This window comes from Mercurialis annua, linkage group LG3 (genome assembly GCF_937616625.2).
Source record: "Mercurialis annua linkage group LG3, ddMerAnnu1.2, whole genome shotgun sequence".
Classification (NCBI taxonomy): domain Eukaryota; kingdom Viridiplantae; phylum Streptophyta; class Magnoliopsida; order Malpighiales; family Euphorbiaceae; genus Mercurialis; species Mercurialis annua.
In genome coordinates, this window is record NC_065572.1 from 51,429,352 (window position 1) to 51,453,230 (window position 23,879).

Consider the following 23,879-nt stretch of genomic DNA (forward strand, 5'->3'; position numbering starts at 1 on the left):
TATTGTTCGGGCTATTTATTCTCTTGGAAGGAAGAAAAGCGATGAGTTCTTCTATCTGCAACCTGGCCGATCTATATTCAGTGGTCTTCCCAATTCTCTGAAGCGGTGGAAAGGTTGCTTTGTTATCGCTAAGAACAAAGGGGGTTGGGGCTCCATTCCGAATGAATTTTTGGAAGGGCCAAGGAAGCTGGAGAAGGTGAAGTTGAGTGAGACTGATCAGGAGACGTTGTTTCTGCTTCGAAGTCGTGCTAAGGTGCATGTGGTGAACTTGATTGCCTCTTATTTTTGCAAGGATAAAGATGTTTCTTCCAAGAGAAATAAGAGAGTAAAGGGTGAAAAGAAGGGGAAGAGGAAGAAGAAGAATAATGAGAAAAAGGAGACTTCGCCTAGTTGTGAAGACGAGTTCTATGACGGAGGCGAACCACCTCTTTCTTCTTCCCTTATTAATTCTTCTATGCCTTCTAGTTCTTCTGGTACCTTGTTTGTACCATGAAGTCTCTATTTTTCTTAAATTTCGATTTTTATTTCCTAATCTCCGTCTGTTTTCTTTGCTTTCTCAGTGCCGGACTTTAAGGAACTTCAACAGAAGGTCATTGAGGGCAGAAGAGCTCGTAGAGAAAAAGAGGCTCGAGAAAGGGAGGCCGTTGCCCAAGATGTCCTTGTAAAACCATCTGAAGCTAAGAGGGAGGCTATCAAGAAGGTGGGCGAAGCTTCCTCTAAGGCCGGCGATAAGCCACCTTCTTCCCGGAAGGATGATGGTTCTGCCGCAATTCCTCCTACTTCCTCCAGGGTGGTGCTCCCTGGTTTCAAGATCAGAGATCCTGCCACAAATCCTCCTTCTCCTCCTGCTCTTCCTTCTTATACGGGCAAGGGAAAGGATAAAATGGCGGATGCTCCCCCGAAGAAGAAGCAGTCCAAGTCTACTCCTCCTCCTCAAGGTGTCTTGACTACCTCCTCAGGTTCAAAAAGGCGAGCTCCTTCATCCGGGGGCGATGATGCTGTTGAGGAAGGTCCTTCTATGAAGAAGCCTCGGAGGGATATTATGGTTACTCAGGTCGACCTACTCCTTCAGAAATATGGGATGGATGCAACCAGCCGTTGTCCTGCCGTTGCTGCTGACATTTTCAGGGGCTCCTATTGCGCTTCTGACGTTGATTACTATTTGAAGAGGCCAGACAACGTGCTGATTGATGACTGTTTTACTGGCCTGCTGAGGGCGATTATTTCCTCTTTTCTCTCTTCTCTTCTTTCTTTCTTTTTTAATTTATTTAACTTAATTTTTATTTTTAGACTGCTTTCGCCCTTCGTCAATATCGTTCCAACCGTCTGAACGATGATGAGATGCAAGTGAAGATAAAGACGGAGTACAATATTTTGAAGGGGAAGTATGACTCCCTTCATACAGAGCATGGCGGATGCACCCTCAAGCAAAGCTCTCTTCTTGCTGATGTGGACAGGTTGTCCAAGGAGAGGGAGGAGGCTGTTAAACAGCAACTGGCTCTTTCAGACGAGGTCGCCCGTTTGAAAAAGGAAAATACCGGTTTGGCTGCGGAGTTGATGGTGAAGGGGACTGACTATAACAATCTGAAAAAAGAGTTCGACACCACAGTTTCGGCTCTTACCGAGAAGCTGTCTGTTGATGAGAGGAAGCTTTACTTAAAGCGAGGCAGACTGGCTCGTGAGAAGGAGAAGCGTCGCCGAAACACAATCCACCTTGCTAATGACCTGACTGACTTCACTGAAGCTATTGTAGAGACATATTTAGAGCGTCATCCGGAAGGTGATGCCAAATTTTTGTATGGCTTTCCCTCCGGGGTCAACAGTAAAAGTAAGCCAGACTCTCCTGAAGATTTGTTTGTTTCCTTCAAGGCGGAGAAGAGCGATGATGTTGCTGTGGGATCTGCTGATATTGGCGAGCAGCCAGTTGAAGCTGCTAGTGAGTCTATTCAGGTCGGTGAGAAGCCACTCCCTTCATCTTCTGTTCCTGGTTTGGGGGGGAGTCCAGAAGAGAAAGACTTCGGTTTGATTATCTCTTCTGAGCGCCCTTTTGCTGCTCTGGATCTACTGGATCGTCCCTCTGATATATACTCTATTCTTCCGGGGACTGATCCACTTAGTCTTGCCGATATCCCTTCTCCCACCTGTTCTGGCAATCTTGTCACTAATGCTTCCTCTTCAGCCAGGCGGAGTTCGCAGGAGGGATTATCTGATCCAGCTGCTTCCGAAAGGGATAAAGAGGCTAACCAGGAAAAGATTGAACATGAGACCAAGCTTTAGTCCTTTTTCTTTTATTATGTATTATATATTTCTTTTGTATAGGAACTTTGTTTTTCCTTGTAATATTTCTGGGGGCGTATTTTACCCTCTTTCTAATATACGTTTCTCTTTGTCATGCTTGTTTCGCATTTGTTATTTTGAGAAATGCTTGTTTATTATTTGCTTCATATTTTGTTGAATCCTTTTTGTTTGGTGGCGGTCTGTACTTAGATCGCGCATTTTTGTTGTTTTCTTTGTAGGGGTTGAACTCATCAGTTCTCCCTCTTGGAAAAATTTGTTGTTTGTTTTTTTTTATATATCAATGATAATTATGACGAGGAGACAATATTTGTGAATCTTCCTTGTTCGAGCAAGGGTAAATTAAAATACTTGATGATGGGACATCACTTGGCGAAATTCAAATACAATACTGTGATAAAGTATCACTTGAAGGAATTCAAATACATATATTGTGATAAAGTATCACTTAGGGAATTTTTAAATACGTACTCTTAAAGAAAATGAAATTCAGGAAATAATAGCTAACATCTTAGGTGACAGATTAACTTTGCTAGATTTTCCTTAGATTGTTGGCGTTCCATATCCTGGGTATGATCCTTCCCACAGAGTTGGTGAGCTTGAACGTCCCTTCCTTAATAACCTCGCTGATGGTGTAACCTCGCTGATGGTGTAAGGTCCTTCCCAGTTTGGTTGTAGCTTTCCGCTCCCTGCTTCTCCTTTCTTGACTTCGGTCTTCCTCATGACTAGATCGCCTAGTTTGAATTTTCTTTTCTTCACATGGCTGTTGAAATGTTTGGCCATTTTTTGCCTGTAAGCTTCCATCCTGATATCTGATTTGTTGATCTTTTCGACTAAGAGATCCAGATTGTTCCTGAGTTCTGCTTCGTTTTCTTCTAAGTTCAGCTGGCTGTCTTCGGTTCTTGGTGTAGGTGTGCCTATCTCTACAGGAATTACAGCCTCTGTTCCATAGGTTAGGGCGAATGGAGTTTCGCCTGTTGATTCTTTGGGGGTGGTACGGTAGTTCCATAGGACATTGTAGAGTTTTTCTACCCATCTTCCTTGGTATTCATCTGGCCTTCTTTTTAGTCCAGCCAGTAAAATTCTATTGGCCAATTCGGTTTGCCCATTTGATTGTGGATGGTAAACTGAAGTGAACCTTAGGTCGATCTGATATTCTGCACAGAACTTCCTGAATTTGGCTGAGTCGAACTGCTTTAATTGTCTGTGATCAGCACCTTTGGTATTCCAAACCTGCACAAGATAGATCTAAAATAAATTAGTTATTCTTTGTTGGGTGATTTTTGCCAAAGGTTCTGCTTCTATCCACTTAGTGAAGTGGTCGATTGACACCACTAGGAACTTTCTTTGTCCCGTGGCTGGAGGGAGAGGTCCCAAGATATCCATTCCCCACTGGGCGAATGGCCATGCACTGCCGATTGGCTTCATTTCTGATGCTTGTTTTCTAGGCACCAAAGCATGTTGTTGGCAAGGCCAGCACCCTTTTACCAGTGTTGTTGCTTGTTCTTTCATCATAGGACAGTAATAGCCTTGTAACAGGGCCTTCCTGACCAGAGTTGATGCTCCGTCGTGTGCTCCGCAGGTCCCCTCGTGTAGTTCTTACATGATGTACTCTCCGTCTTCTTTGTCAACACACTTCAGCCAAGGATGGGTGAATGACTGTTTATATAGCTGGCCATTGTATATGCCGAACTTGGATGACAATATCACTATCTTCTTGGCGTCTTTTCTGTCTTCGGGGAGTACTCCATTAGCCAAATATGTCGTGATGGGAGTCATCCAGGTTTCTTCTCCATCGACCATTAGCACTTCTCCTTCTTCCCTTTCCTTTTGAAAGATGGGTTGTCGCTTGATTTCGTGGGGGATGTTCTTCATTGATTCGTAATTCTTTGTTACGGCCCATTTTTCCAATTCATCTGCTCTTCCATTCATTGCTCTGGGTATTTGTTGTAGCAACCAGGATCGCCCATTGTTGACGAAGAAGGTTTTGGCTTGCTTGGCGTACTTCTTCAGTGTTGTTTCTTTTACTTCAAAACTCCCTGAGACTTGGTTCACGACCAGCTGCGAATCGCTGTATATCTGAGCTTCTGAAATATTGAGTTCTTCACATAATTGTAATCTTGTCATTAGTGCCTCATATTCTGCGACGTTGTTGGAAGCTGGGAATTCGAGTCTAGCAGAGTATTCCATTTGGACTCTCCCTGGTCCTTTCAGCACGACACCGATCCCTGCTCCTTCTCCACAAACTGCTTCGTCGACATGTATTTTCCAGGGGTTCTTCTTGCTTTCCATTGGCTCTGTAAACGTTAATTCTGCGAAGAAGTCGGCTAGTGCCTGAGCCTTCAAGGCTTTCCGGGCTTCGTAGATAACGCCCAAGCTTCCTATCTTGACAGCCCATTCTGCTATACGTCCGCTTGTTTCTGCCTTCTGGAGGATTTTTTGTAATGGTTGGTCGGTTCGTACGATGACCTGGTGCCCCTCAAAGTAATGCTGGAGCTTAATTGTGGCGGTGTATACACATAACCACTACTGGAAAACAGCCAATTAGCGACGGAATTATCCGTCGCTAATGGACCATATTCCGTCGCTAACACAGGTTAGCGACGGAATTGCGACGGACAGAGTCCGTCGCAACAGGAATGGTCGCAAAACATTTTTGCGACCATTTTTCAATTCCGTGGCAAAATTAGCGACGGACTGTCCGTCGCCAATTTTGCTATATCAGTCGCTATTTGTCAACCGGTTGAGATCGATTTTGAGACAAAATGGCGACGGATTTGTAACAAATAGCGACGGATAATCCGATTAACGCCAGTTTCTCCAACTTCGAGTATCTTAACTCTGCATCCCTGAGCACCTTGCTAATGTAGTAGATCAGGAATTATTCTCCTTCTTTCTCAGATACTAGTACTCCCGCTATTGTTTCATCGGAACAAGAGATATATAAATATAATAAATCGCCCGGATCTGGTCTCGCCAAGAGTGAAGGTGACGAAAGGAAGATCTTCAATTCATCAAACGCCGTCTGGCATTCTGCTGTCCATGTAAAGTTCTTGATCTGTTTCAGTGTCTTGAAGAAAGGTAGACATCGCTTCGCCGAGCAGGACATGAATCGACCTAGAGCGGTGATACGCCCGTTGAGTTTTTGGACTTCGTGTATGCTCCTGGGCGGTGTCATTTTTAAAACTGCTTCGATTTTGTCTGGGTTGGCTTCGATCCCGCGTTGAGAGACCATATATCCCAAAAATTTGCCTGCAGGTACCCCGAATACACACTTCTCCGGATTTAGCTTTAATTGGTACCTTTTTAGTGTCTCTAGGACTACCTTCACATCTGCCGAGTGATCTTCTGTCCTGACGCTCTTAATAATCATGTTGTTTACGTAGACCTCCATGTGCTTTCTGATCTGATCTCTGAATATGGAGTTCACCAATCGCTGATATGTGGCTCCTGCATTTTTTAAGCCGAATGGCATCGTTCTGTAACAAAATAATCCCTGGTCTGTCACGAAAGCCGTTTTTTCCCGATCCTCTGATGCCATGGGTATTTGATGATATCCTGCTTTGGCGTCTAGGAATGCATATAGGGTGTGGCCTGCTGTGGAGTCCACTAGTTGATCGATGCTTGGCAGCGGGAAGCTATCCTTGGGGCACGCCTTATTCAGATCTGTGAAGTCTACACACATTCGATAAGTGCCATTAGACTTTTACACAATTACTACGTTTGCCACCCATTTGGGATAATATGCATCTTTGATCACGTTTGCTTCTTTTAACTTAGTGATTTCATATGCAATAGCTAGCTGTTTTTCGGGTGAGTGTCTTTTTTTCTTTTGTACCACGGGCTTCGAATCGGGAGCGATGTTTAATCGATGACATATGACTTCTGTTTAACCCCGACCAGTTCGCCTGTGCTCCAGGCAAATGAATCTCTGAGGGCTCTGAGATTTTCTGTCAGAGATCGTTTGATTCCTACCTCTAGCTCGTCTCCTACTACTACATCTTTTCCCGGGGACAGTTGTATCTTCGAGGTACGCCCATAATGTTCCGCCCTCTCTGTCTTTTCTGGACGTTGCACTATTAACACTGGCAAAGTTACATGAACCTTTCTGAGAGCTGTGAAGTATGCCTCTCTAGCTGATTTTTAGCATCCTCTGACTTCCGCATCGCCTTCCCTGGTCGGGATTTTCATCAGTAAATATCTCATGCAGATGGATGCACAGGTGTCATGTAAAAGCGGCCTTCTGAGAATCGCTTTGTAAGCGAAGTCCATATTGACTATCATCAATTCCGCTCGGACTTCTTTATAGACATCTCCATCCCCCAGTTGGATATTTATTTCCAATGATCCTTCCACGTGTACATATTTTCCGCCGAGTCCCACTAGTGGAGTGGATACGCGTGTCAGATTCTCCTTTTTTTAGCCCAATTCTATTAAACGCCTCCATCGTGATCATGTTTACCGAGCTTCCAGTGTCCACAAGCATCTTGGATACTTCGAAATTGTTGAGACGCCCCTTTACCACTAGGGCGTCCTCATGGGGGAGTGATAAGCCATGGCTGTCGACTTCTGAAAAAGATATATTTCCGCATTTCTTTACGTCCGGTGCACCCGGGCTTACAGAGTAGACCGTTTTAGCTGCTTTCTTTCTGGTAGTATAGCTATCTCCTCCCGTTGATCCACCCATTATTATGTTAACCACGCCTGCCGGCTCCGGCCTGGGCCTTCGGGTAGTATCTTCATTTCGTTCCTTCTTTCTCTCTACTTCGGCTTCTTTGGCTTTCGTATCCCTTTTCACGAACTGGGAAAGGGATTCCCTTTCTATTAGCTTTTCTATCTCTTCCTTCAGATGCCAGCAGTCGTCTGTGGTGTGGCCGTTGTCTCTGTGGAATTCGCAGTATTTGCTGTTGTCTCTTTTGCTGGCTGATGCAACATTCATTTTCCTCGGCCATCTGACTTTTTCCCGGTTGTCTTTCACCCAAAATAATATGTTTGTTCTGGTAGTGTTTAGGGGGGTGTAACGCCTATCTTCGTCCGTTTTTCTCTTGTTTCTGAAACGGTCGTTGCCTTTGTCTCCGAGTCTTCTTCTGTTGGGCAATCTATCTCCATTCCTTCTTTCTGAAGATGATCGTTCTTCCACCCGTCCTCCGTGTCGGTTTTCTATCTCTCTCTGGCCGTCATCCACTCTAATTTGGGTATGTGCGATGGTCATTAGTGTAGTGAATGATCTTGGTGATTTGGCCAGCAGTTCTTTCCGCATATCGGAATTGGTTGTTCCATTGAGTAACGATGTATAGGCGATCTCTTGGCTCAGGTCTTCTATTTGCATGGCCTCCTTGTTGAACCTCTCTACATATTTTCTGAGTGTCTTTCCGTCTCTCTACATGATAGCCAACAGATCTGTTGACAACTTCTTCTGAGGGATGCATGCTACGAATCTGGCCTGAAATAGTCCTGAGAACTGTTTGAATGTTAGCACCGATCCTTGCTTTAAGCTTTGGTACCATTCCTGCGCCTGACCTTTCAGGGTAGTAGGAAAAAGCTTGCATAATACATGATCCAGGTTTGTCTGAACGTTGATTACTGCTTGGAATTTATGAACATGGCTTTTGGGGCAGCCAGTTCCATCATAGGATTCCAGATTCGGAGGATATTTGAATTTTGCAGGGAATTCGTGAGAGATGAAGAAATCCGCAAGGGGTGAGTCACTTCGAAGAGAAATGTCTACGTCTTCATATCTTATTCCGAGCCTGCTCGTGACTTGACAGAATTTCTCCTCTAGATATTCTTCTCTATCTTTGGGGGTGCGTTGTTCGTCCATCCAGTGTTCATCATCCGAGATTGTTATGGGGGCGCTTTGTTTCTTTGTGGAATTTTCTGGTGCTTCTTCTTGCCGCATTGGTTCCTTCCCCTTATCTATGGGCGATGTCAACTTATGTGCGGATAAGTTCCCCGATTCTGGCCCATGCGATTGTTGTGATACTGTCTGTTTGATGTCCTTGAGTAGACTGGTGATCTCTAGGAAAGCTTTGAGCATCGCCTGATTGCTGACTGGTTCTTCATTAGGGGTTCCTATAGTCGGCGGAATCGTCTGTCTTACCGTATGTGGGTCACTGGTTTCTCCTTCTTCACTGCCAGGAGGGAACAGATTCAAGGCAGGCAGCCCCGTTTCCCCTTCTCCTCTGTTGGTGACCGGTGGGGCATCATCTCCCGGAGGATCCATTCTTGAAAAGCAAACTGTAAAAATATCAATAAGGAACGACGAAACTAGTAAGTTCCACGTTCACCGCACCAAATGATACAGGTCAAACTTCTTAAAGTCGCCCGTATTGTTTTCCTGCACAAGTAGCAAATGTAAGCTCAAAGGACCTCAGGCTGGTTTAGCCTGAAAGCCACTCCGATGCTTAAGTCAATAAGGGTTTTTTGGTAGGTAAATGAGTGTTGATGTATTTAAGTCTGATTTGTGCGTACCTCTATAAGCATTCCGTGGCTTCTATTTATAATGAATTTATGGCGGTTGTTATCTGGTAGTTCGTGGGTTTATCCCACGAACTCTGATAATGGTAAGGGCACGTTTCCCGATTATTTCGGGTTGTGGATGTTAGAGGACGAAGTGGATGAGGTCAGCTTAACAGCTGAAAGGGAGAAGTCTGATCAAGACAGTATGGGCGATTCTTATATTATCTTAGGCGATGAGTCTTTTAGTTTTTCAGTGGGCGAGCTTAGCATTTTCTAGGCGATGATTGGAGTTCGTATATTCGTAGTTCGGTATCACAATTCAACAATAAAGACAGTCATGTCATAGCAATTGATGGAAAATCAAAGTAATAAAATATAGAGGGTCCTCAGAAATACCGGTTTGAGTCCTTGGCTCGTCTGCTGGCGAAGTTGATGCGGAATCCAGCTTCGAATCTGTACGGATGTTGTGTTCTTAGAGAATTAACACGTATTAGTGTTTTCAGGACCGGAATCGATGTGATTGTGTGTGTGTGTGTGCGATATGTAAAATTCGGCTATGACTAATCTAGATGAGGGGATCGAATTTTCTAGGTACTCCCTCCGGTCCGTAATATTTGTCGCATTTAGAAAAAAAATTAGTCCATAATATTTATCGCATTTGAAATATCAAGGTAAAATTTATATTTTTTCCATATTTACCCTTATTAATTATACATTGAAATAATACAATGCACAAATAAAGAGTCATTCATAAATATGTGCAACTTCCAAGAATTCATCTCTCTCGCCTACACATGCATGGACATATATATACTGTATGTTAAGATGATTATCACTATGCATATATATTCAAAATAAACATGGAAAAGGAAAAGCAAAAAGTGGAGAATAATGACATAAACAAAAAAGATAAAGATGAAAAAATTGTCCACCAATATGCAAAAAGTGTCCAGCAAAGTGAAGAAATTGTCCAAGAAAAAATTGTCCACAATTTTGATTTAAATCTGCGTGCAGACATGGGTTTTGATTTAAACAAATTTCCAGAAGAGGGAGATGAATCATTCGGGAAAAAAAAGGTTCCATGAAGTTGTTATTTCTATGTTAAAAATTTATCTTCCAATTTTTTATTTTTTTTTATGAATAGAAAGTATATTAACCACAAGAAGTGGCAAAAGACCAGTTCGAAGCTTTCGCACAAGAAGTTGCACACTCAAGGTGGTGCACTAGAGGCTACTGCTAAGAGAAAGGTCTAGAAAATCAGCACCCCGAAAGGAGAATACAAATGGGATTTCGATAGAAATCCAAGCCTGAATAAGCAAACTCCCTATTACAAAGTTTAAACAGAAAAACTGCTTTATTGAAGCAGTTAAAAATAACACTCTCCTTATCCTGCAAAATGTTCTGGAACAATCTATTGTTCATGCATTTTCAAATTTCCCAAACAACTAGAAACCATAAAATCCTCCACAAATGACAATAATTACCTCTCGGAATGATATATTGCCATTGATGCATGAAATCCACAAACGAAGAAGGGAAACTCCAAACTATGTCCATCTTGCACAAAATAGTGCACCAAACAGTTCTGGAAAAATCAAAATGTATGAAAATATGGTCATGTGTCTCCACCACTCCACAGAGTAAACAAATAGAATCATACACAGGGATAATTGACCTACGTGCCAGAAAATCAAGCGAAGATACTCTATTATGCAAGGCTAATCAAATGAAAAACTTAACTCGTGGTGGAGCATTCGAATTCCATACCGACATAAATGGTGTTGTGCAAACTGTTTCCGGATTAGAAACCAAATTAGCAACTCCAGCACTAGAAATAACACGCCCAGCAGCAGTGTTTTCATCCCTATTCCTTCTCCCGTCGGCAGCAGTTTCATCATTATTTTCAATAACAACAGCACTGTTACCATCATCAGCGAGAACAACATTTCCCTCACCATTTTTGTCACCATTCTCAGCATCAAAACCGTCCACAGCTGTTGCATTATTTATCAAAATAGCAGCAGTCCCCATTATTCGAACATCAGCAGTAGCAATCTTATTATCTTCAACAGCAGCGGCAATGACATCTCCATCACCAATTCCAGCAACAAAACCATTCATCTCAGCTGAGGTAATCTTCAAATCAGTAGTTGTGACATCCATAATCCGAGCATTAACAGAACTCAGATTCTGAATAGCAGCAGTCCCTAAATTCGTAACAGCAGCAGAATTTAAAATCCTTCCATCAATCATAGAGGGAAAGCGATTGGAGCTCCAATCCATGGTTTCATTTCCAATTAAAAAACGAACCGTAGATGCTGCAGTGTAAGAATTAGATCCTATATTCCACCAAATATTATCAACTTGTCCTAAGTTCTGAGGAAGAACATTAATCTTCTTCTCCATCTCCAACCATCTCTCCAAACAACGCCAATAGTGGCTTGTTTTTTATTCGATAGATTATAAAGACGCAGTAGCAAAAATCAAGGAGGACCCAAACCACTCCAATTGTCATTCCATAGAGAAATCGAACACCCATCTCCAACATTGTATTTCAAGTTGTTAATAAAGATTCTCCAAGCACGATTGTCATTACAACAAGATTTTTTAATTCCTTTCCAAATAAAGGACATTTTTTTTACATCACCATTCAACAACGAGTTCCAATCCGTGATGTTTGAACAACTTGAAATAATATTATACCAAAGTGATTCCCTATTGTTAATTCTCACCTTCTATATCCATTTAAAAAGCAAGCTTTGATTTCTTACTTTTAGATTATGAATACCCAATCCTCCATATTTAAAGTCTTTGCAAATGTCTTTCCAAGAGACTTTAGACAGCACCCTAGAAGAAATATCTCCGCATACATCACAAGTACAACATCCAATCTCACTTCATCGCCAGATAACCCATAAACTCGTAGTTTTATTTATTGAGATATCAGACATGTGCATATAGAAATCATGTTGAACAAACATTATTGTTCTAACTGCCTCATTATGCATCTTGCCCTTGACTGAACCAATATCCCAAAATTCTGCATGTATTGACCGTTACCCATAACTACACTCCACTATCAACTCAGTTGTAGACGTAAAACCAATCGAAATTGGCACAAATGTGATATGAACAACCTGAATCTGCATAAATTTTGGATAAAAAACAATTATGCTGCAATTTTAAGCGTAGACTGGTTCTCTAACCTGATTCGCCTGTAACCGCTAGCATTCATTCCTCATCTAATTATCTCCAAACAAATTGACTTATAAGTGATCCAATAGTGACGTCGTTCCAAATTACAAACGTTGTAATCCATCTTGTGTCTAAGATTGCTACTTAATCAAACAAAATTTCTTTTGCAATATCATGATTTTATCAAAATCTGATTATGCCCAGACAAACTCTTCATTCAACAAACTCTTAAAAGCAATTTTTAAATTCAAATCACTATTAGAATTTCAGGAGAGTATAAAGAGATTACCCCAATCATAGCTTATCTATTTATAGAGTTCTAAATAAGTCAAAGGAATAAGAAGTTCAAATCCAAAAAGGATTTAGACTTCCTTTTCCTACACAGACCCGATAATGATATAATAAACATCCAACACATATTAGGATAAATTAAAGTCCTAAACTAATTAGAATTCTAGGAATAATCCTAACAATCTCCCCCTTAACAAGAATTCTCTTGCATCTTCAATAAATTAGAATAAAAACCAATCCACCTTCTCCACTTCACCATAACAGGTTACTACAATTGAGAAATTCCAAACAAGCCTAAGAACCTCTTGAACTTGTCAATGCAAAATGACACAATAGATAAATCAAATAACTTATCAACCAATTGGCACGCAGCTGCGAATTTGTTGGCCTTGATCTTGGGTATGTCATCAGTAAAATCTGGCGAAAGAGACGAAGTCGTAACTGATCCATCAATCTCATACAAACGACCAATCTCTATGAGCTTTCAATAACACCACAGCATCTTTCACAATATCCAAAACCCTATTCCTGCAATAAAACTCATATCCACAAATTTCTAAAGTAGATAGAGAGATGAGATTCTTACGCATTTCAGGAACATGTTGAACGTCGGTGAATGTTCTAACTTTTCCATCATGCATCTTGATCTTGACTGAACCAATGCCCAAAATTCTGCAAGTTCCACCATTGCCCATAACTACAACTCCACAATCAACTCTGTTGTAGTCGAAAAACCAATTGAAATTGGCACAAATGTGATATGAACAACCCGAATCTGCATAAAATTTTGAACTCATAGATTTCTGCTGCACTTTTGGACCAAGCCGATTCTTTGGGTTAAACAGGTTGTAGAACCGGCTCCCCCTAAAACCTGAATCTCCACTCCAAACTGATAACACATCTTCATGGTCCTCATCTGATTCATCTTCAACAATATTGGCTTGAACGTTAGGCTTTCGGTAGTTTTTGCTTTTTGGATTTTTCCAACAATCAATCTTTAGATGCTCCTTCTTCTTGCAATAATTACAAGTAGAGTTTTTGTGTTTCAGACACTTGTTATCGTAATCTGTCTTCATGCTAGTACTAATTGTAAAGGCAGTATCAGACATCTGACTAGCATTCCCCATTAGTTCCTTATCCATTAACTCCTTCGAAAATAGGGCAGATTTAACTCCCTCAACAGAAAGCGTATCATGATTAAATATTAAATTTTCATGAAATTGCTTATAATCAGAAGGTAATGAACGAAGCAACATCAGAGACAGATCTTCTTCATCATATTAAATATCCAGACTCTCCAAATCCATTATAATAGAATTGAATTCCCCAAGGTGTGTTTTCAAAGACGTACCTTCAGCCATATGTAGCATATATAGACGGTTTTTGACAACAAGTTTACTGGTGAGAGTTTTCTTCAAGAACTGCGCTTCAAGTTTCTTCCACAAATCCAAAGCGGATTTTTCGCGTAGAACTTCACGCAAAATATCATCAGATAAACATAGTCGAATAGTAGATAGAGCTCTCTCATCCAAATCTTCAATCTCGTCTTCAGTCATCTTCTCTAACAGCTTCTCCTTCTCCAATAATGCTTTTCGTAATCCAGCTTGTGTCAAACAGTCACGCATCTTGATTTGCCATAAGACAAAACTCTTGGTGCGATCAAACTTCTCAATTTCAAATTTTGTCATAGCCATATCAGAAAATTTCCCAAATAAAATTATGGATTTGATCAACAAATAACAATATAGCAAAATAATAAATAACACAAGAGATTTACGTGGTTCTGCATTAAAGCGTACATCCACGGGCGAAAGAATCGAGCCATCCACTAATCATCAAAAGGAGTACAAAATTGGTGGAGAATCACCAAATAGAGAACATCTCTAGTAAATATGCCCTTAGAAGAAAAACCCACAAAGTGTTTCTCTCTCTACAGGAAGTAACCCAAAAGGGTAAGAATTAACTTATATTCCTCACATCACACACAATCCTTTGCCCTATATTCACATCAATGTCTACATTGTGTGTTCGGTTTTGGTGTACTCTAAAAGGTGAATAAGGTAGGCTATATATAGTGAATAATTAATCTATATGGTATTAGGAGTATTAATCCTAATTGTATTATACTTCCTAATTACCAATGATAACAAAGTTATCCTTCTCCCAAATACTTCACTAATTAAAATCCTAATACAAATTAAAATTAGAATTCTAGGCATATTCCAACAATCTCCACCTTGACTTTAAATTCTCCAATAAACTGTGATTACTGTTGTGCTCCACCTTCTCCATTTAAGTCCAAACTGAACTTATTCCAATAAGAGGTTCTTTGAGGAGGACCATACAAGCTTCAAGAACGTCTTAAACTTGATGAAACCAAAATGACTTGAAGATTTACTATCTTCGGGTGTATCAATCAAAATTTCACGAAGCTTCGAATTTTGTTAGTCTTAAAACTGGTACCAGAAACAAACGTCATTAGTAGCCTATAATGATTAAATCAAAAAAAAAATATTGAGATCGCAGCATATCCCTTAATCTTTATAAGTCGACCAACCCAATGAGCATACATCACAAGTGCAGCATCCAATCTCACTTCATCGCCAGATAACCCATAAAACTCGTAATTTTATATATTGAGATACCAGACATGTACATATAGAAATCATGTTGAACAAACATTATTGTTCTAACTGCCTCATTATGCATCTTACCCTTGACTGAACCAATATCCCAAAATTCTGCATGTATTGACCGTTAACCATAACGACACTCCACTATCAACTCAGTTGTAAACGGAAAACCAATCGAAATTGGCACAAATATGATATGAACAACCTGAATCTGCATAAATTTCGGATAAAAAAACAATTATGCTGCAATTTTAAGCGTAGACTAGTTCTCTAACCTGATTCGCCTGTAACCGCTAGCATTCAGTCCTCATCTAATTATCTCCAAACAAATTGACTTATGAGTGATCCAATCGTGACGCCATTCCAAATTATAAACATTGTAATCCATCTTGTGTCTAAGATTGCTACTTAATCAAACAAAATCTCTTTTGCAATATCATGATTTTATCAAAATCTGATTATGCCCAAACAAACTCTTCATTCAACAAACTCTTAAAAGCAATTTTTAAATTCAAATCACTAATAGAATTTCATGAGAGTATAAAGAGATTACCCCAATCATTCATCTTACAAAGGCTCTATAAAATCCTCAAATAATTGTGTGTTTAGAAAAGTCATACCTTTCTTCTTTGTAGTTTAAAGTAGCATATTGATCTTCATCACAAAAATCTCCTTACGAATTTTAATACCCAAGTCTGTCTTCTACGACTTTCGGCACTTGAAAATTGGTGGCTTCTCTATCTCCAAAACATCTTCTTTGTGTCAAGTAATTGCGCCTTGCGAAATCCTCCAAATAATAATTTTTTTTATAATAATCATATCCATAATAAATCTGAAAACCAGATTGGCTCTGATACCAATTGTTGTAACATCGATATCAATGTTACAACAATTGGTATCAGAGCCAATTTGTTTTTCAGATTTAATTTTGGATTATGATTATCATGGCAAAGTATTATTTGGAGGATTTCGCAAGACGAAATTACTTGACACAAAGAAGATGATTTTTGTGATGGAGATCAATATGTCACTTTAAACTACAAAGAAGAAAGGTATGACTTTTCTAAACACACTATTTGAGGATTTTATAGAGCCTTTGTAAGATGAATGATTGGGGTAATCTCTTTATACTCTCATGAAATTCTATTAGTGATTTGAATTTTAAAATTGCTTTTAAGAGTTTATTGAATGAAGAGTTTGTTTGGGCATAATCAGATTTTGATAAAATCATGATATTGCAAAAGAGATTTTGTTTGATTAAGTAGCAATCTTAGACACAAGATGGATTACAACGTTTGTAATTTGGAATGGCGTCACTATTGGATCACTCGTAAGATGAGGACTGAATGCTAGCGGTTACAGGCGAATCAGGTTAAAGAACCAGTCTATGCTTAAAAATGCAGCATAGTAGTTTTTTATCTGAAATTTATGCAGATCCAGGTTGTTCATATCACATTTCTGCCAATTTTGATTGGTTTTCTGTCTACAACTGAGTTGATAGTGGAGTGTGTTATGGGTAACGGTTAGAATATGATGTTTCATAATTTTATTAAAATAATATAGTATGTATTAGATTATATTATTATGTTTGTCTCACGAAATGATCATGGATATTTATAACTTTTGGTTTAGCAATATATAGTGTTCTCTTTTCTTTTCTTTTTTAACTGGCAATATATAGTGTTCTAAGTTGTGTTTTTCACCTAAAATGACAACATATTTGAAATGAATACGGATATATGGTTCAAATCTTATATGTATCCATTTGTATAATGTAAATAAGCATTAATATTAATCTAGTTTGCATGTAATGTTACTAAGCATAACAACAATAGAGATAACAAAAAAACTTGACAAATATTTAGTAGATGTACAATAATTTCAACAAATAAAAATTTATATTTCACTTAAATAAGTAAGAATTATTTGTACCAATGCACCGTCACATTTTAACTGAGTCGGAAGATTGTCGTCACTCTCCATCTTTTCCTTGTTCATATGTGGAATTTTATATTTATGAGGTGGCAAATGGGTGGGTTTGGGTGGGTATGGGTAAAATTGAAATGAGTAGGGTTATAAATGGGTAATATATCCATTTATAAAGCATTAAAATTTTATATGGGTACCCATACCCTTATAACCCTGTTAAACCCTACCCACCCATTTACCCATATCTTTTATATCATCCAAGAGTTTCAGCTTATTTTTATATTCTTCTCCATTTTATTTTTAGTCATTCTTCTTCTCTATCTTTACCCTTCACCTCAACTATTAGTATCAACCTTCAAAATCCATGGCAGCGCCGATAGCCACCTCCGTCGCCACACTAGCCACCTCAGTCGCCAGTAGATCGCAGCCAGCCCCAGTAGCCGACAGATCCTAGCCGGCAGATGGCTACATTACCCGTTGCTCGTCGCCATCGGATTTTTCAGCGTTGTCGCTCGCAGCCAATTCTTATCGTTGCTCTCCGTCTGTAACAAAACTCGTGCCGGCAGCCTCGACCTATAACGCCGCCCGTGCGTGATAATAAAATTACAATTTAATTTTGCATTTTAAAATCTGAAAATTTTAAAATGTATATAATTTTTAGTTTAATTTTTATTTAACTAAAATTTAAACTTTTTGTCTAATTAAAATTATATGCATATTTACATTTTATGGAATAATGAAAATAAAAATGTGGTATTTTATTTAATTATAAGTTTTAAAATACAAATTATTAATAATTATTAAAGATATAAATATATAATTATAATAGCCAATAATGAAAGGAAGATGAAAAAAGAACAGTATCTAATTTATTAGTTGGAATTATTAGTTAGGGCCTCTGGGTCTTTTAACAAAGATTATCTTAGAAATTAATGGGTAGAATGGGTACCCATACCCAATCCTAATGTGAACCGTACATTTATGGGTTGTAAGGGTTTTAACCCATTTATCACCCATTAATAAATAACTACCATTATATCACCCATAACCCATATATAATGGGTGGATATGGGTATAAATTGCCACCTCTATTTATGAGCACCTTTCACCTTCATTATTTCTATCATGCATATTTGCAAAGTTAAAAATATACGATTAGATTTGACTGAAGAGAAAGTTTCAAACGATTTGTAAACGGCGTTGACAAGCTCATCAATACTTTTAACCGACTCCTTATATTGCAAAGTTTGAATAGCACTAAAAAATCCAAGATCTAATATATTTAAACCGGGAGAATTTAAAGGTTGACTCATCAAACGAATGTCAAAACCATATTTTCTAGCTGCTCGGCAAAATTCCACATCAATAGAATTAATATGTGTCCTTGCATTATCTTGCTGGATAAAAATTGGACACCTCGAGTCCTAAGTTTGCAGATATGCACAGATTACACCTGCTTAGATTCGAGTAAGCAAATCGAAAGTTCGTCACCCGGACAGATGTCTCTGGAAATCATCATTGGACGCTTCAGTTCCTTATCACTTTTTACCTGTCCGAAAAAAGGTGTCTACACGTATCAATTTATTTCGAGGTGATATAAATTGATTTATTCGCTAAGTAATCTATAGTTAGAACGTCTTTGGATTAGAATCCATTTTAATCGAGTCTAATTATCGTATTTGTATAGAACCGGCGAGGCAACTACCGAAGGAACCTGGAACTCAAGGAACGCAAAGTCATTTTGTTTGGTTAAAGTTATGGATAAGCAAGTCGTGAGTTTATATGTGTTTACATTTGAAGTATTTAAAAATGCATTTCTTTATACGCAATTATTTTATACGAATTGCATGGCATCATATATGAATGTATACTTTGCTTTGAAATGCATAGCATCATTTATAAAACTCATTGCTTTGACTGAAGTACATATATCATTGTTTTAAATCCAATATAGAGCCGATGAAACCAGTCATATATACTAACAATACATAACATACAAACAATATCGTATAAGATGTAAAGCCATAAAAAAAACATCCCTTAATATCGACCAATGCTTGTTTAACTCGGTTGAACTATCTCGGGACTGCATCAGGAAATGATTAATGCTAGTTAACTCGCTGGAATTATTTCGGAATTCCATTAATCGAGATATAAGGTTAACTCGGTGGAACTATCTCGGGACTTGTATCTCCCCAGTTAACTCGGTCGAACTATCCCAGGACTTGAGACCAATAACTAATATTTGAATCGCATCGATATGATCGTAATCGAAGAACGTAACAAAGTAACATAATGAATCAGAAACATAATGAGCATAGGAGTTTCATCCGGTTCTGTAAGTGGATGCATATGAATGAACGTTTTATTGCATTGTTTTGAACGTTTTTATTTAATACTCAACTGCAAACCTATGAACTTACTCAGTGTTAACTGACCCCCCCCCCCCTCCAATAGTGTTATGTTTCAGGTATATAGTACGGATGTAACGGACTTCTATCCTTCTTCTAGTAGTCTGTGAGTACTGAACGAAGAAGTCAATCGGTAGTGCTACAATAGTCAAGTCATAGTATGTAAATAGTTGTCAAATGGTTTTGTATGTTTGTCTATACTCTGATATTTATGAAAGGTTTTTTTTAAACTGCGTTTTTAAACTGTTTGTATATATGAGAGAAACAGGGCATTGTTGGATACAAGATATCGCTTCGTAAGACCCTGATTTCTAAAGTTTATTTTGTATCGGGTTTTTTAAACTACGCTTCGTAAGACTCTGCATGCGCGCCACGTGTCGCTATGCATGTGCGTTATTTGTCGCCGTGCATGCGTGCCACATGTTGATGCCCATGCACGCCGCTTGTCTCCGCTGATGCATCGCCACTTGTCGTAATCGTTATTTTTTACATCTTTCAATTTTTTGTGTCCAAAATACCATATTTTGACGTTTTAATTTCGGAGACTTGTCCAAAACTTTTAGCTCTCCATTTAGATATGCATATTGATATATTAGTTTCTTAGCTTTTTCTTAGTCTCGCTCACACCCGCTATAACGAATAATAATTTCCAAATTAATTATTATTTTGCGACTATATACTAGACCTAATTCGGTTTTAATCCAAAATATATTAATTTATTCTCGACCTTCTTAATTCTAACTATCCCAAAATAGGACATGTGGCACAATTTAATAATCTTAAAATATGGAATATTACACTATTCAACTTTTGAGTGTCCACATGTTTATTTTGATCTTCCATCTAGTAGTATGAGATTCACTACCTCTACTCCTTAGTAACTCTATACTAATTAGGAGAATAAATAGAGACGACGATCTGGATAATGTGATTGCTTTATTTATAGGACACAATCAATCGTGAACGGTTATTAAAATCATTTGTATAAAATAATTTGTTATTTATATTTTTAACACTTAATAATAGATTCTTTCACAAGGAGATAAGGACATTATGTCTAAATGAACACTTAGTTCAAATGAAATATATATATCTTTACTAATCACACAAATATACATGATTAAATATCCATAGGGCACGTACTGGTAACATGTAATACATATTTAACAATTTTTTATTGTTAAAAATAACAAAACAATATAATTACAAAACAAAAAAACATTTTTACAAACATAATAAACTATTTAGACAGTTTTGAATATTATCATTATAATTAGTAAAAGATGTAGTTTTTACTAACCCATAAAATATAACTTACAAACAATAATGGGGCATGTGGCTCAAGGTTATGAATGAGAATCGAAATAGAAATAGGTATAAAGAGTTAAGGGAATGAGAATGATTTTTTTTCATGTCGTTTGTTTCAATAAATTAGTGTAGACATCGAAATGTGTAAGAGTGTAAAAACAGAACAAAATTTGGTGGAGTTTGATGTTTTAAAATAATCAGTTTCTTAGTTCAGTTTGATTTTAAACATAATACTTCTACTTAAATTATAATAAATTGAACCAAAATAACCGAAACAAAAATCAACCAAACCAATGGGTCTAGTTTGTTACGAACAAATTTAAAGCCTTAAGATTTCCGTTCAATTTGTTATCGAACAAAATTAAGATTTTGGTTCAGCTCGATTAAATTTTAAACTATAAAAAATTTTGATTTGATCTGATTCAGTTAGTTTGATATTATAGATCATCAGTTTTTTGTTTGGTTATGTTTTGAACATAAGTTTATTTTTTATATAAGTTTAATATAAACCAACCCTTAATACTTAAACAAAACTAAAAAATTGAACCGAGTAAAAAAAATTATATTTTTTTTTTTGGTCAATAAACCGAGATTTTATAAAAGAGGCTAAAACGCCAAGCAATACAGCCTACTACCTCTAATACAAGCTGTTACATCCAACAACTATTTACATCAGTATCAATACGGAGATTAAGCCTACTACAAACAGCAAATCTGACTTTCTTAATAACTTCACTATCCCTAGGCCTGCAATCTTTGAAGACTACATCATTCCTCTCTATCCAAATGTAGTAAACAGCTGCACAGAAAGCCAATCTGCACAGCCTGTTTCTCAAATTTCTGCCTTTGAACTTCCTGGAAAACCAACTGATTTCTCTACCCCATCTTAAAGGATCTCTGCTGATGCCACAGCCTTTCAGAACTCCCCTCCAAACAACATCAGAGAATTTACAATGGAAAAATAAATGCTCAATAGTTTCAGAGTCATCATTGCATAAAACACACCTGGAGCTGTTTACAGAGCCCCACCTGAAGAGTTTGTCCCTAGTGTTCAAACCTTTTTGGATAGCAATCCAAGTAATAAAACTATGCCGAGGGATATTAGGACCCTTCCATATCAAAGAATACCAAGAGACCTTTGGAGGATCAGGAAAGAGGAATTTCCAAGTATCTTTAATGGTAAAGTGATTCATTTTTAGGAACATTACCTTATCACTCTCCTGATTATTAACTGTGAAATTGTTTCTGAGGAACTCCCAAGCATTAAGGGTCACCTCATCTGCTGCATCTGGGAGGATCCAGGTACCATTCCTGTATAGATCAGCAATTCTTGCATCCTTGGGAATGTCTGCATCTTCTATGCTGATTCTAAGGAAAACATCTATCACAGATTTACCATGAACCCAGGGATCAAACCAGAAGTAAGTATCCCTACCATTGCCAACTTTATACTCAAAAAGATCCTTAGCTATACTTCTCAACTTAACTAAGTTCCTCCAGCTCCAAGATGCTTTGTATGGCTTTGTTATGCCCCAGTAGCTCAGCTTCTTGAGTTTATTATGAATAACCCAATGAGGCCACAAAGAGCATTTTTCAGTTAGCATAATCCAAAAACAAAAACAAATGGGTCGATTCAAAAATTACTATAAAGTTGAAACATTGATATTTATTTTAGGGTTAATTACATATAAAATCACCACCTTTACACGAATTTTTAAAAATAACACGACCTTTAAAACGTGGCAATTCAGGGCATCACCTTTCATTTCTTTTCAAAAATAACACGGGCACATTTTTAGTGGCATTTTTGCTTACATGGCGTGACACGTGGCACTCTCATCGGGTGTCCAAGTCAGAAAAATTTTATCAAAAAATGTGTCCATGTTGTTTTTGAAAAGAAATGAAAGGTGATGCCCTAAATTGACACGTTTTAAAGGTCGTGTTATTTTTAAAAATTCGTGTAAAGGTGGTGATTTTATATGTAATTAACCCTAAAATAAATATCAATGTTTCAACTTTATAGTAATTTAATTTCAATGTTCAAACGTTACAAAATAAATTCTAACTTTTTCCTTTTTTGCATTTTGTAGCACTAATCTATTTTTCGGAAATTTTATCTCATTTTTAGGCTATATAGTGCAAAAATGGTAAAGGTTAAAATTTGTTTTCTAACATTTTTAAAATGTTGGTATTTAATATGTCAATAGATGTATCTAATAGGAATGCCACATATGCACAAATTTGTCGGAAAACAGTTTGGGTTACAAAATGAAAAAAATAAATAATAGAGATTAGAATTTATTTTGTAACGTTTTGAACAATAGGATGAAATCGCTACAAAGTTGAAAAGTTAGAATTTATTTTACTAATATTCCAAAAGAAAATGATTGATTTTTATTAAAGGGGTACTAATATTTCATTTGTAAGTAAATTTTGATAAAATGAACACAAACTGATGGAGTCTGCCTTCTGAACCGGTGAGTGAACCTGCAAAACAGGGTAGAAGCTAACCGGACGGTGGTTGTCCGATTAACTCTCCGATGCTAAAGTCAGTTTAGAGCTTTGAGCAGCGTTTTGAGTATATGAATGTAATTGTGATTCTAGGCATACCTCGTGCTCCTTTTATAGTAGTCGAATATACCTAGTAGAGTTGTATTAGGCAGGTGAATCCTACTTTGTAGGGATTCGGCCGTATCGCAGAGATTCTCCTGATTTGTCGGGATCTACCTTAATCTGATAAGAGTCCTATTTAGGAACGTCTTCCTAAATAGTCTTATCTTCCTAAAGTAGAGCTTATCCTTCCATATGTAGTGTTTGTGTCCAAATAGGACAAGATTTCCATATTTAGTCGTTTACCCGAATCCCGGACTCGAAGCGCTTTCGGCGGATCACGCGGGATTCGGTCTTTATTAACGTGTTACCGAATCTTAGAGATTCGGCATCTCCTTCATATCTTTCGGTCTTCAGGGGGAGTCCGGTGTCGCCTGAGAGTGGATCTCCTGCAACTCGGCTCCATTATACTTACAGTAGGATTCGGTATCCATCATTAGCCCCCCCGCAAGTGAGCTGAAGTAGTTTGGCATTTATGCCTTAGTGGATTTTGGCTCTTTTGGAGCTGAGTTCTCTTATAAGGGCGAGTCGATTTGTATTCCGGGCGAGTCGTTTCATATGTTTGTGGGTGACGTTTCTTCTTTAGTAAGATTCTGTGTTGCCACGTGTCAGCATTTAATGATTTCAACGGTTAATGATTCAAAAAGCGTTTTGTATTTAATCTCTTTGTATTTCTTCTTTTCCCTCTTACTTGTTTTTCGAATTTACTCTCATTTCTTGTAGCTTTTCCCTTTTCGTTCTTCATTTG

The 23,879-nt window shown here is 38.1% G+C and overlaps 1 protein-coding gene across 1 annotated transcript; it reads right to left on the minus strand.

Moving 5' to 3' along the window:
- Positions 1-3,894: 3,894 nt before the first annotated feature.
- LOC126672596 (uncharacterized) lies at positions 3,895-5,980 on the minus strand. The gene is made up of 2 exons (XM_050366550.1): positions 5,273-5,980; positions 3,895-4,764 (listed from the first exon to the last, which is right to left on the minus strand). The coding sequence occupies exons 1-2, from the start codon at positions 5,978-5,980 to the stop codon at positions 3,895-3,897; spliced, it is 1,578 nt and encodes a 525-aa protein (XP_050222507.1).
- Positions 5,981-23,879: the final 17,899 nt, after the last annotated feature.

Bases quoted from the DNA above. Each gene is read 5' to 3' on its own strand.
- LOC126672596 (XM_050366550.1), bottom strand. From the start codon at position 5,980: ATGTGTGTAGACTTCACAGATCTGAATAAGGCGTGCCCCAAGGATAGC. The intron at 4,765-5,272 runs GCGAGACCAGAT...GAGGGGCACCAG, and splicing joins TTTCGTCACCTTCACTCTTG to GTCATCGTACGAACCGACCA.